Here is a 16201-nt window from a genome sequence, read left to right on the forward strand (position 1 = left end):
AAGGAATGACCCATCCAGTACATTTCTATAAATAAGGATAGACATTCAATGACAAAATCCAAATGGATGCCCATCAGCCATTTTGATTTTTTCGACGGGTTATCTTAAGGGCATAACCAGGTACCAAAGGAAATCTACCTATTAAATTCAAGAAAGTTCCATCCAGTATTTCTCAAGAATTAGCACATCAAATTTTCATTATCAATATCTAAGTTGGTCATCTTTCTATGATCAGTCCTAAAATCGAACGGGGACATGCATGAAATATGAGAAAGATCTGTCCAGCACTTTTCAAGCAATAGCCATAACAAACTTCTAAGGTCAAAATCTTTAACAGCTCTCAGTCAGCTATTTTGTTTTCCTGATCAGTCCCAATATCAAAGGGCACAACAGAGAACCAAAGGAAACCTTCCTCCTTGGAAATCTGAAAAAACTTTTATCCCCTTAACCAGAACTAAAGACAGAAGATGGACTAGGAATGTAGGGTGATATAAGCATACCACCATTTGCTGACTGGTTTAATAAAATAACAGAGACAAAACAATTAAGCATACCACCATTTGCTGACTGGTTTAATAAAATAACAGAGACAAAACAATTAAGCATACCACCATTTGCTGACTGGTTTAATAAAATAACAGAGACAATTGCTGACTGGTTTAATAAAATAACAGAGACAAAACAAGTTTTTTAATGATTTATTCCAGCTTCACTTTACAAATGATTATTGGGTTACAACACCCCCTGGATCAAGTACTAGGTGTACTTTACCAAAACATCTGTACTGAAGCGAAATAGTATATACACCTTTTAATCAATACCCTCACAATAAAATGTCTTATCTTGATAATAATAATGAAAGAAACTCTACAATTTTTTTTAATTATCTCTCTCTATATATATATATAAAAAAAATCATTCTGTCAGAAGTCATTTTAGACTTATACAATTTTATCAAAAAACCAGTTTTTCTTTCACAATGATCATGCATGTCAAAATCCCAAGATTTACTACATCAGAAGTATTAAGATGATGATCACAAAGATACACACAATATTTACAAATACCTTACTTCATCTGTACAGTTTTTTTTTTATAGATTGCAATTAAGAAATGATTTCTCCAAAACATGATAGTTCAAAGTTCTGATGATTTCTTTTATCTTAATTAAGATTAACAACATATAAATCCTACCACAGAATCTGTTGCTACGTCTCACAGACTGGAAAATGCAGTGATAGTCTACAGTATAATACAGTTAAACTCATTTTTATACCTTGTGACATTTTACTACAAAACCCCAATTACAACAAATGAAAATCACACTGAAGAGATTGTTTTGACCTGATAATGGTAAACTCAAGAAAACAACAAAAACAAATGTTCCTTAATAAAATTTTAAATATGATAACAATGATTCTGAAACATCTTCCAACCACACTTAGTGTATAGTTTAGTCATAAAGACCTGTCATGTTCACCTTTCCTGATCATGTTGATTGTGTGCAAGTCAATATTCAACTGAAATTTCAGGTAGATCAAATTACACATGGTTATGTACTTCATTACATACACCTGAAGGGTTATACCTCAGAAAAAATATGATCTTCTAATTTGAATATTTCATGCTAGAGTTTTTCTGGTCTGGTCAGTTAAATACCTGTAATTAAAATGGTTACAAATAAAGAGTATTGTATATAAATTTCATCATAGTTTAGCTGGTGATCAATTCTGAAAGTTTGTAAATCAAATGTGAAATGGAACTCTCTATAATGGTGCTAAGTCACTGATGGATATGTAAAAAAAACACTTAGGTTCAGAACCACAAAGTATTGGAAGATGGAGCCTACCAATAGAAAACAGCCATAGTTAACTAGGTCTGACCTGAGAGTTGATAGAAACAGACAAAAAGTGATAGAAATATAGATCTTACTGCTCATTTACTGCTTAAATACTATAGAATATACAGCAACATACAGAAATTGCAAATCTTATTTAAACATGTTTGTGTATGTATAAAAAAACCAATAAAACTTCAATGTTTCTCACAATAACATCATTAACAACCAACAGTTAGGTAGGATCACACAGTCAACAATAACACATATTCTACTTTGTGGGTAGCACTTTCTTTTTTCATAGAATAAATAACAAACTGAATGACAGCATGCAGCATACTTATTTAGTCTGTAATACCACACTCAGAGCTGGGACAGCCAACACAAACATACCCCAAATGATTAAGTTGGAACACTGCTGACACCAAAAAACACAATGATAATGTGTCGAATGATAGTGCTCAATGATGAAACTAAGACACAGCTAACGCAAACAAATTCTGAATGATAAAGCTAGGTCATGGCCAACACAAAGTTACTACTGAATGATTATACTAGAACCAGGCTAACACAAACCTTAGCTACTCCAGAATTTTCTAATTAAGATACGGCCGACACAAACCTTGTGCAGAATGATAAAACTGGGACCAAGCTGACACAAACCTTATGCAGAATGATAAAACTGGCACCCAGTTGACACAAACATATGCCGAATGATAAAACTGGAATCCAGCGGACACAAACATAAGCTGAATGATAAAACTAGGACCAAGCCAACACAAACCTACATCAGAAACAAGTACAATTTATTATTTGTATACTATGATAATTTTGTATTAATATTTCTGATCATTATGAAATCAACTTGAGGTGTAGCACTAGATGTCCCAATTGCATTGCCTATATTGTTAAACCCTGGTGATGCAATCATGAAACCAAGCACAGACACCCTATATGACCTCTAAGCTGTCGTACCAGAGATGTAACCTCAAATCATCCAACAGTGTTACTAGCTTCATCATATACTGCACACAATTTATTTTCAAGACATATTCCTAGTCTAGTTGTAACACTTGCAAATTAATTTTTTCTAAAGGAACTACTGCATAAAATGGGAGTTCATCTTGAGCAAACAACACCATATCCAAAGAAATTTGTTTCGATAATTTAAATATCACCAACCAAACCACCTGTAATTGATGTATAATAACAATCAACAATATGGATTTCATTTGAATTGTGTTGTGTACAAAATAATGATGTAAAATAAAAGACCACACAGCAACTACATATACATACATACAGCTGTAGTATTTTTTCACCAGGTATCAACCAGTATAATACTTTCACACTATTGTGTAGTGGGTTGGAGTTGCCATTCTAGGAGTAAGAAATCCTTCAGGACGTGTACGTGTAATACTTTGGGGCTACTCTGAGATTTGTTGTTACCAATTGCTTAAACTGACAGAAGAAAACACTCCGAAACCGAAAAAACTTTGTAACATTGACATGAAACAAATATGCATAACATTGAAAAGGAATCAACACTCAAAACATTTAAACCTCAAGATCACTTACAATGTTGGTCATTCTTAAATACGGACTGCAGAAATCACTCGTAGAGTAAAATTTATATATCATTACATATTTTATGACTAGGATGTTGTACTAAATGCCTTGACGTACACATTACTCAAGATGCATGGATGTCATATTAGGAAATATTTATCAACTCAAAACTAAACAAAATACTTTAAAAAGTTGAAAGTAAATAGCAAAAACTGTTTTATGCAAAATTTCATGTAATAAAAATAGATGCGAAGACTGATCCACTATGGTTGTTGTGAGAGTTATGTTCAGCTGAAGATGTTTTGAAAAAATGTTGTTTGTAAAACCTAAGTGCTGAGAATAGTGAACTGCAAACAATTTTTAAGTGCTTCAAGCAAAATTTCAGACATAATCATATACTACTATCATATTTTCCTAAAAATTTCCCCCCAAATATCACCATGCTGCATGATTTATGATGAATGCAAGCTACAGAAAAAGAGACAAATTGCTATGATGCCTGGACCATCTTAGATAAGCCCCATCCAATGACGCACATCAACGACACTGATCAGAATGACAAGCTCTACGTGCAGAAAAAACCCACTTTGAGACAAAAAATTACCATTCTGCCCTCCTCCATGGCCCATATAACAAATATATATCAATATATATTTCAATCTGTAGAGGAATTCTTGATAGATAACCATCCCACTAAATCACCAATGTTTACAGAAACTTTCTAAATGTATGTTACATAAAATATTGACAAGCAATTAGCTAATAATTGCAATAATAAGTTCAATGCTTTTTAACTACAGTATCTTAAGCTTTGTCTTGCGGTTTGGGTAGACAGTGTTGAAATACATGTCTGTGCAAAACTGAAATTGAAGCAATACGCAACAGATGGTTTTTCCTTATATCCAACACAGGCAGTTTACGAGTTGAAAGAATCCCAAGACAAATGTATATCTTTCCATTTGTTTATAGTCTGTTACATCCAAATTCTGATTTCCTGAAATCTACACAAACAGAATCTAGTAAAACAATATCTCATATAGCACACAAAGGAGTATAAGCAAAAACCATCCTGCATACACAAGTAACACAAAATCTTACACTATTACCCAACCAATTCTCAATGTACAAAGTTAATCACTGTATGAGTGAAATAATAGCCGTCATTTCTTTTCTATTCCTCCTATACAAAAATTATCAGTGATCAAACATACATAAATCTCCCGAGAACCAAAATCTACAAAACTATGGCAAATATGTATAATTTAGGTGAAATTACAGTTATGATAGTGCAATTTACATTAAGAATCTATCAACAGGAGAGTGCTTTGACACAGAAAGACATGCAGGAATGTTCATTATATACAAAATTAATGAAGGTGTATTGCTACATACATGAACTGTTTATTTCTAGAAATGCGAAAAAAAATTACCTGCATTAGAAAATTTACATATGATCCTTGGGAAATAGTTTATATCAGAATTAAAATTCCAGGTGCAATATATAACATAGGATTAATACCAGACATAAACTCTGGGTATCTGTTGAAAGATAGATTTCAAATTCCTATTCTGATTCACAGGTCTATATTAAAATGAATGTATCTGCCATAAGCTTACCAGGGAACATCTACATTTCGTTATATTTAACTTTGAACCAATAATCTATATGTTGTGAGTATATGCTGTTAGTGAATGGCAACACACTGTTAAAGAAATTAATTTTCCCATGTCTATACTGTCCAGTACATACAAATATATAAATAATTATTATGTAAGTGTATCTTGTTTTAAAACACTGTGACAATGACATCAAACTCCATGAAGAAAGTGAAAATCTAGTTTATGATATCAGAATAAAATAGAAACCCATGGACAGAAACAAAGATTACTGGTCTGGGAGAGACCATCAATTCATTGTTAATACATGTATCTAGGGAGTTAAAATTAATTAAGTACAGCAATCCATTTAAAATGTTAATAGGCCTGCAGTATACCACTACACAAATTGCTTCCCTGCCCCTTTCTTTAATCATTTATTTCCCCCAGTCCTCCCTAAGGTACATTTGGAAAATGGCCAATATCGAACAGACTTCAAGGATTGTGAATTTTTAGGTCTTTATCATCCTGTTGGCAGTTTGGGCAAAAAGTATATAGTGCTACACAACTAAAACAACCAAAAGTTCTGGCATCTGTCATACACATTGCCAAGTACCTGCTGAATGCATGATAAAAAGTTGAAGTACTCTTGATAATTAGTGTGTATCAGATTTTTATCAAAGAAACATCCATTCTCCAAACTTGCAACAAAGCAACAGTGATCCCACTAGGTGTTATATATAAGGCTGTCATTTACTAAAGGCTGCAATCACAGCCCACACAAGCTCATTGGTCCCCTCTTTCATACTTTCATTTTCAAAGTCCAAATCTAGCAGCTCTCGCACACGCTTCATTGCAATTTCATAATCATCATCGGACAAAGGTGCAAATGCATTTTCAAGAACGTCTGAAGCATGTGCAAGGTAGATGAGAGAAAGAAGTCGTCGGTCCATTCTGTGGGCGTCATTCGTCCAGCGACTGAGGACAGCATCCTGGACCTTCTTTATGAGTTTCTGTTTCACTCCTGAGTCTGTGAGTGGATGCGTGGTCATGTCAAATAGAAGGAAATTTTGTTTTTCCGTAGAACATACTCCTTTTTCCACCAGGTTTTTGGCCAGCCTCTCTCGGACATTTCGCAGTTGATATCGTAGTTTCAAAGGATTCCATGTTTCACCTCAAAAACACAAAAGTAAAACTATTTGCTACATACACCTTAATGAAGCTCCTATAGAGAGGTGTGTATACCTATAATGCAGAGAGGTGTGTATACCTATAATGCAACAGCTTCTAAAAACGAGTTTATCAATAACACTTTTATTTACTTTGCCACAGGTCATACTGTCACAGGACACATTCTTCTTATACTGTATTTAGCATATATGCAGGGAACAACAGGAACCAAGCTTAACACTCTGTCAAACCAATCCTTAGGCCTCGTGCATACATACTAGTAACTATAGTTTTATTATATGCTTTTCCATAAGAAATTATTTTATCATATGTTATATAATGTAAATTAACAAAAGAAGGGTGCCATGTATCTTGTAACAGGTAATGAACAGGATACAGATAATAAAACTTAATGACTATAGTTTTATTATATGCTTTTTATCATATGTTATATAATGTAAATTAACAAAAGAAGGGTGCCATGTATCTTGTAACAGGTAATGACTTACAGGTGTAGAGCTACCTATAAACCACTATAAATATTGAGACTTTATTTGATACAGATAATAAAACTTCACTGATTGTTTTTGACTGATGATATTTTCCTGTTATTGTCTCTGTTGTCAGATCTTCATGTAGATAAGGTAAAATCTCTTTCTTAATGAAAAAGATCAGAGCAGTTAGAACTTACCACTTAAATATTCAATCCAGCTTTGAACAGTCTCTGGGGGATCAGTCTCCTTAACATGCCGAAGTGCTTCATCTAATAAGACATCACCAGTCGGATTATTATTCTTGCACAATATTTTTCTGTTTAAAAGACTGCGTCTCCTCATTCCAGCTTTTTCTAACTCTACTCGTCCTCTCAGGGCCAACTCAATCAGTATACATCCCCTTAGTCCTGACGATATGCAGTCATTCCAGAATGATGTGTAACCCTAATTGGGGAAAAAAACCATTAAAAATGGCCAGAACATGTAAGGACACTTCACAAATGTTTATAATTAATTTTTGCAATTTTCTAGAATATTTGCTTTAAAAAACACCATAAAAACCCACATAACCTCAAATGCATTTCTCTTCTTTTGGAGAAAGGAAATTAAAGTAGAGGATGTGCACTTTATGTAGCTTTTTGTAGAAAAGTTAAAGATTCATTTAAGCTGGCTTCACTGATTGTTGAGATTGCCTGGTATGAAAACCTGACACAAGACAGATTTGATAAATTAATTACAAAAATTAATAAAATAATAACTAAATATATTAGTACAAATTATCTGAGTCATAATCATCTGAAATCAGGACAAAGTGTTTATAACTTTTATAGCAACTAGCAAGACAGGAAACTACCCATTTGTAAAGACAGTGGCCTGTTTGGGACAATGAAAAATTTATCAATTAACTATATAAAAGATTATTATCTTTTCAAAACTCAATGGTCCACTGTATAGAAATTCACAGGATTTATTTTATTCTTCTTCACATTGGATATTACGACGAAGAAGCCATTTTCATGTGTATATTGATGGAAGTTGACTGTATGCAGAATGTAGATTGTGACTTAACGTCAGACTATGGATTTAATTATTAACTTTATATTGTTGGTCTAACATTTTAGTTGAACATTCTCCTGTCCATTTTTTTTGGCTCCCATAAATCTTTTGACTGAATTCTTTGATATGCACATAATGGAAGTAAAAGCATATTTTCACCAGTTTCAAACCCTGAAAGTACATGCACATATTATGCAGGCTTTTTCAATATATGCCAAAGTGCATGACAAATATCTTACAAATATAAACAAATGTTACAAAAAATACTAATGGCCACCTACACATGTCACTTAATAATTTTTAACACCAATCAAAGTTAAATTTGCAGAGTGTAAAGTTTAAAACATCATTCCTGAAGGAGCTCTAAACCCCTGAGAAGATTTCAGGGCATTTGAATTTTTTAAAATGCTTTACATTGGAAATATATCTACTCAAATTTCAGACATAATCCTAAAACTATAGTGCAATAGAAAAGGAGTATGTGGCGTGCAATATCGTCCCATAACAAACTCAACAACATGCGTTTTTTTAAAAATTATCGCCTGGATAAAAATAATTTCTAAGTTAAAATTATAAAGTCTAGTACTGCTTCTCGTTCAGATGTGTTTCACTTAACGTAATACGCCTCCGACATATTCTCTAAGCGAAAGGTGTTTGGAGGACTGCACTTATTTATTTCAACTGGTGTTGGCTCACACGTACATCTACACCATAACTATAGGGCCTGGCTCCACTTGTATAAAACATCTCAACTTGAGATTTTCCTCAGGTGATATCTCCTCAAAAACGGCTTGTATAAAATTTTATCAAGGAACAGGAGGAAGGCATCGGCTAGGATGTCCTGAAATTCCTTGAGGAATTTTCATACAAGATATTTTCAAGGAGATATTAGCTGCGGAAAATCTGGGCTTGAGGAAAATCTGGGCTTGAGGAAATCTGAAATTGAGATATGTTATACAAGTGGGGCCTGATGTAAGTCCTATCCTGATCAATGACGTATACGCTACACGATTATGAGTCCTTCTGTTCTGGCAAGAAATATCGATTGCTCAAACAATTGAAAACATGCCATGGTAATGAGCATTTCCGTAAATCACTATGATAACTTGAGACTTGTCGTTAGAACAGACCTCTCTGTCCTTAAGTCCTAATAACAAGACCTCCTCCAGCAAAGTGAGACGTGTTTCCTTTGAGTCGTGATCTTCCTCGTCTTCTTGGTAATTATCATCCTCTCGGTGTTCCTTTCCACCTTCAGCTCCATGTGATGATACAACCTTGCGCTGAACAAGGCCACTGGACCTGCTTGTCATTGCTGTCACCAAACACCAACCAATTTATTTTATCTTGGCAAGTTATTGCGGTCACTCTCTTTTCCGCTTTGCCAACAACAAAGATGGCCGATGAAATTATTTTGACGTAGACACGCGATTTGACGAGATGTTATATGATATTTAAATATAACACGTAATCCATATTCAAACACACCAAAGTTTACATTTGTTATTCTGAAAGTAAGCATTATATTTCACCAATCAATCAAAAAATATATATATAATTTAACGGAGAGAAAAAAAATGAAATGTCTAAATTACAAATAGGAAGCGGTTATGGGAATGTACGAATTAACCGAACCATTTAATTTCACATTTCAAATAATTATTACAGTTTGCTCAATTATGTCTTGTAGTTTTGGGATACATTGACTTTTTCATCCGTTATTCTGTAAACAAAAGATAAATTTGGCGATAAAGCCGGATTTGTTCGGTAGCTTTTATTAAAAAAAGGGAATAATCCGGATTTGATTCACAGTCATGTGTTCATATTTGTATTTACTTTATAATTGTAGACTCGCACATGATATCAAATGATTAATTACAAATAATGAAAATGGTATTTAAGATATGCAATAATTTAAATAGATCAGCTTTTCTGTCACTGACATAATATAAATATTCATTAATTAAAGATTTGTGTTAAAATCATATCCACTGCTGGACTAGTGTTGTCAAGGTAAACATCCATTGCCTTTTACTTGACAGGAAGCTGTGTGCAACTATAGGCCGACGAGAAGATAAACGGTGACTGAAAATGAATGTGAGAACGTATAACCCATCTGTTCGGGTTGGAAATTGGAATGAAGATATCCAGTTGGAAGAGGTAATTCATTTTAGTATTCTGTGATGCGTTTGTGAGGGAATTATCCATTCAACGCTTGACTCCGACTAGCTAGAATACAGCTCGTTTTAGGCCTATACATGTAGGCTAGTTATGTCTCGTTATTTTCTTATTTCTATTACAAAGTACGTGCTGAATCTCGGTAACTGATGAAGTCAATGTCTGTTTAATGACGTTTTGACCTCATGGTACATGAGCACCATTAATAGTTCGGTAGATACAAATGAAGCCATCATGCAATTTAAACACACAAGGAGTAAATTTAAGCAACGGAAGTAATGATAACTTAGCATCATGTACAATATTCTGAATGTATGTAACAGAGGTCATTTATTTCAATGCCTCCACTAGGAATCGAACCCGGGACCCCTGACTTACTGATCTGACGCTCAACCAATCCAGCTAAAGAGAAGTTCTCCCTAGCCAAGTGGTATATTGCAGCTAGTAGTTTACCAGGATTATATACTCCCCCTCCAGTAAATAACTCATCCTCGAGTTTCCAGGGGTTACAGCGATGCTTATGGGGCATGGCTAAGTACTATTCCCAGGTCCCTACATGGGCGCCAATGTAACAGAGGTCATTTTTCATCTCAATGCCTCCGCTAGGAATCAAACCCAGGACCCCTGGCTTACTAATCTGACGCTCAACCAATTGAGCTAAAGAGAAGTTCTCCCTAGCCGAGTGGTATATTGCAGCTAGTAGTTTACCAGGGTTACACATATTTTAGTGATGGGATGAGGATTAGGTGAAATTGATTGTTTGATTGTTTAACCAAAACTTATATAATGATTGGTTTTAATTTTTCATAATTGATCCTCAAGAAAATGTACCATACTACCTTTTTGTGTGTATTATCTAAACCAATTTCATAAATAATGTGTCACACATTTCATTCTTATGCAAATTTTAGAAAGACTGACATGAAGCATTTTATGTGAAGTTACAGAATGTTTGAAATATTGCTGCAATGGGGAATGACATTCACTTTTTATGAATTTGAAATACAAGTCATGCAACTAATTACATAATTGATAAACTACTTTGAAAAACCTATCACATTTGAACTGATAATCAATTAAAAATTTGTAATTGGTATCCAACCTCAAATATGTTTTATCATTTACAGGACACTTTGAAAGATTTCCTAGAGAAAAGAGAAAAGGGGGAGCTCTCATCCCAGAAGCGCTCCAAACTCTCACAGATGCTGTTCAAGCCGGTAATTTTTTGTGTTTGCTTGTTTATTTATTTATTTTTTTTTTGTAATTTTCTTGCATTATTCAGAATATTCATGTAGTTAACATCTTTGTAAATTATTCAATATTGACTAAATTCACTGTGGTTTAATGTAATGCACCTCCCCATCTGGTTTTTTTTTTAAATATATATCTTTCAACCAGGTTTGAATTTCTTTATTCATCCCCAAGGTTTCAATAATTTATGCCTTTACAGCCTTACTGACAAGTCCTAGAAGGATGAAACATCTATTCAACATTTGACTATATTCTATAATCAAAGATTTTAAAGATGTACTATTCATCTGTGTGTCTTTTGAACAATGTTATGACTTGCTTGTAAATGTTCTCTTTTAAGCCTTCTCATCTCCACAGATATAGATATGATGGCTTTGTGTCTTCTATCCATAGGTCTCTCTGAGTATCTCCAGAGATGGATGTGTCCACTATGGAGATGTTGTAGTCTTACAGTGTCTTGGGGCACAAGACCGAACCCAGTACACAAATAACGGACCCCGCAATACTTGTAATTTGGCTGTTACTCCTCAAGCTAGTAACCTCTTACAGTTGACAAAGTTGGAGGGTACCTGTGATGTGTCTGGAAGTACTTCATTGGAGCCAAATCTCCGAAGCTCCTTTGTTATCACGGGGTAAGTAACAGTCAATGAGGATAAAGATATCATGTTCATATTTCTACTATAGTCACACTGTGTTTTAGTATCTCATGTCAGATCAATCGCCAGGGTTTCATTGGAAAACAAATTAGAACATTACCTGTGTTTGATGGATTACATTGACTTGATAATAGATCATCTTCGATACTCCAGGGATATGCTCACTATTGCTTTCTATACCCCTATATGGCAAAATTGAAGGCTCTGTGTGCTTCACCTTGTGGATAAGACAAGAGGTTAATTTGATCTTGTAATGTACACCAAAAGAATCTGAAGATCACAACAGTATGTTGTAATAGCTTTGAAGTTGGTGTAACTCTTTTATAATCTTCGAAGAAGCTTTTCAGTCTGTGATTAGTCAGTTTTTTCTCTCCTGAAACCTGTTCAAAACCAATAAAATTACTTTGATTGTGCTTGCAGATTTGCAAGAAATGTTTGTAAGAGAGACTGCTATCAATTAATGACCTTCCTTTAATTTGAAGGGAAAGATTTTTTCACTAAAATATATTAAGCTTCAATGACTTATAATTATGACCGACATGTCTGCTGTATGATTGCAGATGTGAACCCTACCAGGCAAAAGGTCAAAAGTTGTGTTATGGTCAGGACTTTTTCCTCTGTACAATGGATGGAGATGGTGGTAATGTAAGTACCAGTTACTTTCAAGTTTACATTGTTTTTTTGTTTTTTGCTCATCTGGTGTAATTTCCTTGTACTTTTATAATCCATATCTTATCACAAGGCAAAGCATTAGAGAATTTGCGTCTAGTTTTACAGGACATGACTGATATATTGCTCTTTGGTATTGGTGAATGTTCTGACCATCTTTTGGTGGTTTAACTCCAGAAACTCCAAGTTTTCTCCACAACTGAAACCTTACATCACCTTAAATGATCCAGGTTCTTAATAGGACAGCAACAATTAACAAATGTTGATGAATTAACCAAATGACATATTTATTATTGAAATGAGATCTATAGTCAGTTGGTTTGAAGGATCATATTGAGTTTGAGGGCTGCTTCTTGATTGAATCTTGTTACATATTTCTGTTTATGAAATGTTTTTGTGCTCTGTACAGAATTTTTATGTTTACAGTTATACCTACAAAGTGACAGGGCAACATTGGAGAAGTCTGCCAATCGTTCTCGTCATCAGGCTGTAACATTTGTCCCTCAACCTTCAGCACTCACAAAGTGGAGGATACTCTACTATGACCCAAGGATGAGGATGGAAAATGAAGGTCTTCCAGTGCCAGTATGTATCTTGTTCAGAATCCTGTCCTGTATCAGGTTCCTGTCCTATATCAGGTTCCTGTCCTATTTCAAGTTCCTGTCTTGTATCAGGTTCCTGTCTTGTGTCAGGTTCCTGTCCTATATCAGGTCCATGGCCTATATCAGGTTCCTGTCTTGTGTCAGGTTCCTGTCTTGTATCAGGTTCCTGTCTTGTATCAGGTTCCTGTCCTGTATCAGGTTCCTGTCCTGTATCATGTTCCTGTCCTGTATCAGGTTCCTGTCCTGTATCAGGTTCCTGTCCTGTATCAGGTCCCTGTCTGTCCTGTATCAGGTTCCTGTCCTATGTCAGGTTCATGTCCTATATCAGATTCCTGTCTTGTATCAGGTTCCTGTCTTGTATCAGGTTCCTGTCTTGTATAAGGTTCCTGTCCTATATCAGTTTCCTGTCCTGTATCAGGTTCCTGTCTTGTATCAGGTTCCTGTCCTGTATCAGGTTCCTGTTTTGTATCAGGTTCCTGTCCTGTATCAGGTTCCTGTCTTGTATCAGGTTCCTGTCCTGTACCAGGTTCCTGTCTTGTATCAGGTTCCTGTCCTGTATCAGGTCCCTGTCTGTCCTGTATCAGATTCCTGTCCTGTATCAGGTTCCTGTCCTATATCAAGTTCCTGTCCTGTATCTGGTTCCTGTCTGTCCTGTATCAGGTTCCTGTCCTGTATCAGGTTCCTGTCTGTCCTGTATCAGGTTCCTGTCCTGTATCAGGTTCCTGTCCTATGCCAGGTTCCTGTCCTGTATCAGGTTCCTGTCTGTCCTGTATCAGGTTCCTGTCCTATGCCAGGTTCCTGTCCTGTATCAGGTTCCTGTCTGTCCTGTATCAGGTTCCTGTGCTGTATCAGGTTCCTGTCCTATATCAGGTTCCTGTCCTATATCAGGTTCCTGTCCTGTATCAGGTTCCTGTCCTGTATCAGGTTCCTGTCCTATGCCAGGTTCCTGTCCTGTATCAGGTTCCTGTCCTGTATCAGGTTCCTGTCCTATATCAAGTTCCTGTCCTGTATCAGGTTCCTATCTTGTATCAGGTTCCTGTCCTGTATCAGGTTCCTGTCCTATGCCAGGTTCCTGTCCTGTATCAGGTTCCTGTCCTGTATCAGGTTCCTGTCCTATGCCAGGTTCCTGTCCTGTATCAGGTTCCTGTCTGTCCTGTATCAGGTTCCTGTCCTGTATCAGGTTCCTGTCCTATATCAAGTTCCTGTCCTGTATCAGGTTCCTGTCCTGTATCAGGTTCCTGTCCTATATCAAGTTCCTGTCCTATATCAAGTTCCTGTCCTGTATCAGGTTCCTGTCTGTCCTGTATCAGGTTCCTGTCCTGTATCAGGTTCCCATCCTATGGTTGGAATGTTTTCGAGCACTGGTACAACCCACTTTGTTATAGGAATCTTTTGTCAGATATCTATACAGTAATTATTACTATACTGTAAACAAACATTTTTTAGCAGTAATCATATTTTTGTTTTTAGCACTTATACAATATATATATATGCAAAATGTACATTTTTATGAAATTAGTACAGGACATTTCTATCTATAGATGTGATGGCAGTCATCGGCGAAAATTATGATGAAAGGATGAAAAGCAAGATATCTTTTGGATTTTGATATTAAATCATTGCCATCTTACATGTTATCTCATCAATTATGACTTTTATAATAATATTCATCTTAATAAACAGCAATATCTGGGCCCTTATGGTGGCGTGTGGCATACATTACCTACCTAGATTTGTTTATTCAGATGTTTAAGTCATCACATGTTGTTCATCTTCTTTTTCAGGCGAACAGTATAGTGATCATTAGCCACATGAAGACCAACCACAACTTAGCAGTGGAAGAGAACTTTGTCATGAGGTGTGTTAAAAAAAAATAAAAAAAAAAATATATATATATATATATATATATATAGTAACACCAAAATACCAGATTTTGGTAATGTGACCTTGTGGATCAAATCTTAATTGTTTTTATATGTCGGATAGTTTCACTAATCTCACTAGATTTATAGCTACAGATAACACTTGGTCACAACATACTACTTAAAATGTTATTATGATATTTTATGCAGTAAAATTATAGATTTCTATTGGGGTTTAAATTTCATCTGTTGCATCTGTCGAAAAACCTTGTCACATCATGTTCTCCATCTGATTATATTGGAGTGGTAATGAAGGTCAGGTTTAATTGGTGAAATGTCAAGGGATGGGGCATGCATCTAAAGCAGCCCTTACAAAATTTATTTTTTTTTACAATTTTTGAAAATAATGTTTTCTATCAAATTAGATAAATTGTTAAAGAAAACCAAAGAAGGAAGCTGTAATATAAAATATTTGCTGATACATGGTATTTAATGTATTATTTTAATCCAATTTCAGAACTCCTTTTGGACACAGAGAGTATGAAATTTCTGCCAACACATACCTAGATTCTCACCGAGCAGAGAAGGATGTGAATCGCTGGATGATAATGATGGGTGTACCTGGTGATGAGATCCGTCCAGTTGTTCCAGACAGCCAATGACAAAATCGTTGTATGAGTGAGAATTATCAAAACATTTGGACTTATCTGTGATCATATTGACCATTTTGAAAACTTTTCACCAAAGTCTTAAACAAACTCTTATGCAAGTGAACAAGGATACATCAACGTTTTACACAACTGAGGCTGTTTTTTAACAAAGCAGATCAATATGCAGAAAATTGTACACACACTGCAGGACTTATATGGAAATATCCTCAGAATGTGTATGTATAGTGAAATGTTATAACAATATGTACAACTTTCTGCAAATTTAAGATTGAAATGAAATAATAAAAAGGTAAAAAGAAATCAACTTATTTAAAATTCTACATATGTTTAATGTAAATATAATTTGGTATCTTTGCAAGTTTGTGTATTTCAATACTTTGTAGAAACAGAGATGTTTAACGCAGGAGATATACTGATCATACCCCATGTATAGAAATCAAGATTTTTAGAAATTCCAAGTCTTACATAATAAATCCAAAATAACTTTTAAAAGAAAAGTGAAAGTCTTTGGGAAATAGATTATGGGGATGAAACAGCATACAGGAGGTATTATTTTTTGTATGTTAGTTTTTATATTATGTCAAGTTTATATG

General features: G+C 34.8%; 2 protein-coding genes across 2 annotated transcripts; one reads left to right on the forward strand and one right to left on the reverse strand.

The window, feature by feature from the left end:
- Positions 1-683: 683 nt before the first annotated feature.
- On the reverse strand, positions 684-9107 carry LOC132543276 (Golgi phosphoprotein 3-like). The gene is made up of 3 exons (XM_060206759.1): positions 8853-9107; positions 6864-7110; positions 684-6176 (listed from the first exon to the last, which is right to left on the reverse strand). Exons 1-3 carry the CDS (start codon positions 9030-9032, stop codon positions 5752-5754), a joined length of 852 nt encoding a protein of 283 aa, XP_060062742.1. The 5' UTR covers positions 9033-9107; the 3' UTR covers positions 684-5751.
- A 697-nt stretch (positions 9108-9804) lies between these two features.
- On the forward strand, positions 9805-15907 carry LOC132543331 (cilia- and flagella-associated protein 161-like). The gene is made up of 7 exons (XM_060206821.1): positions 9805-9879; positions 11025-11114; positions 11542-11780; positions 12365-12449; positions 12900-13058; positions 14860-14933; positions 15455-15907. Exons 1-7 carry the CDS (start codon positions 9811-9813, stop codon positions 15597-15599), a joined length of 861 nt encoding a protein of 286 aa, XP_060062804.1. The 5' UTR covers positions 9805-9810; the 3' UTR covers positions 15600-15907.
- Positions 15908-16201: the final 294 nt, after the last annotated feature.

This window comes from Ylistrum balloti, unplaced genomic scaffold (genome assembly GCF_031769215.1).
Source record: "Ylistrum balloti isolate Yb309-2 unplaced genomic scaffold, AGI_CSIRO_Ybal_v1 Utg369752, whole genome shotgun sequence".
In the NCBI taxonomy this organism is placed as follows: Eukaryota; Metazoa; Mollusca; class Bivalvia; order Pectinida; family Pectinidae; genus Ylistrum; species Ylistrum balloti.

What these genes read in the sequence shown, in the direction of transcription:
- LOC132543276 (XM_060206759.1), bottom strand. Translation starts at nt 9,032, where the DNA reads ATGACAAGCAGGTCCAGTGGCCTTGTTCAGCGCAAGGTTGTATCATCA. An exon ending in TAGGACTTAAGGACAGAGAG is followed by an intron (nt 7,111 to 8,852) that starts GTCTGTTCTAAC and finishes TTCCCCAATTAG; the next exon opens with GGTTACACATCATTCTGGAA. An exon ending in CTGGATTGAATATTTAAGTG is followed by an intron (nt 6,177 to 6,863) that starts GTAAGTTCTAAC and finishes TGTGTTTTTGAG; the next exon opens with GTGAAACATGGAATCCTTTG.
- LOC132543331 (XM_060206821.1), top strand. Translation starts at nt 9,811, where the DNA reads ATGAATGTGAGAACGTATAACCCATCTGTTCGGGTTGGAAATTGGAAT. An exon ending in AAGATATCCAGTTGGAAGAG is followed by an intron (nt 9,880 to 11,024) that starts GTAATTCATTTT and finishes TATCATTTACAG; the next exon opens with GACACTTTGAAAGATTTCCT. An exon ending in TGGATGGAGATGGTGGTAAT is followed by an intron (nt 12,450 to 12,899) that starts GTAAGTACCAGT and finishes TTATGTTTACAG; the next exon opens with TTATACCTACAAAGTGACAG.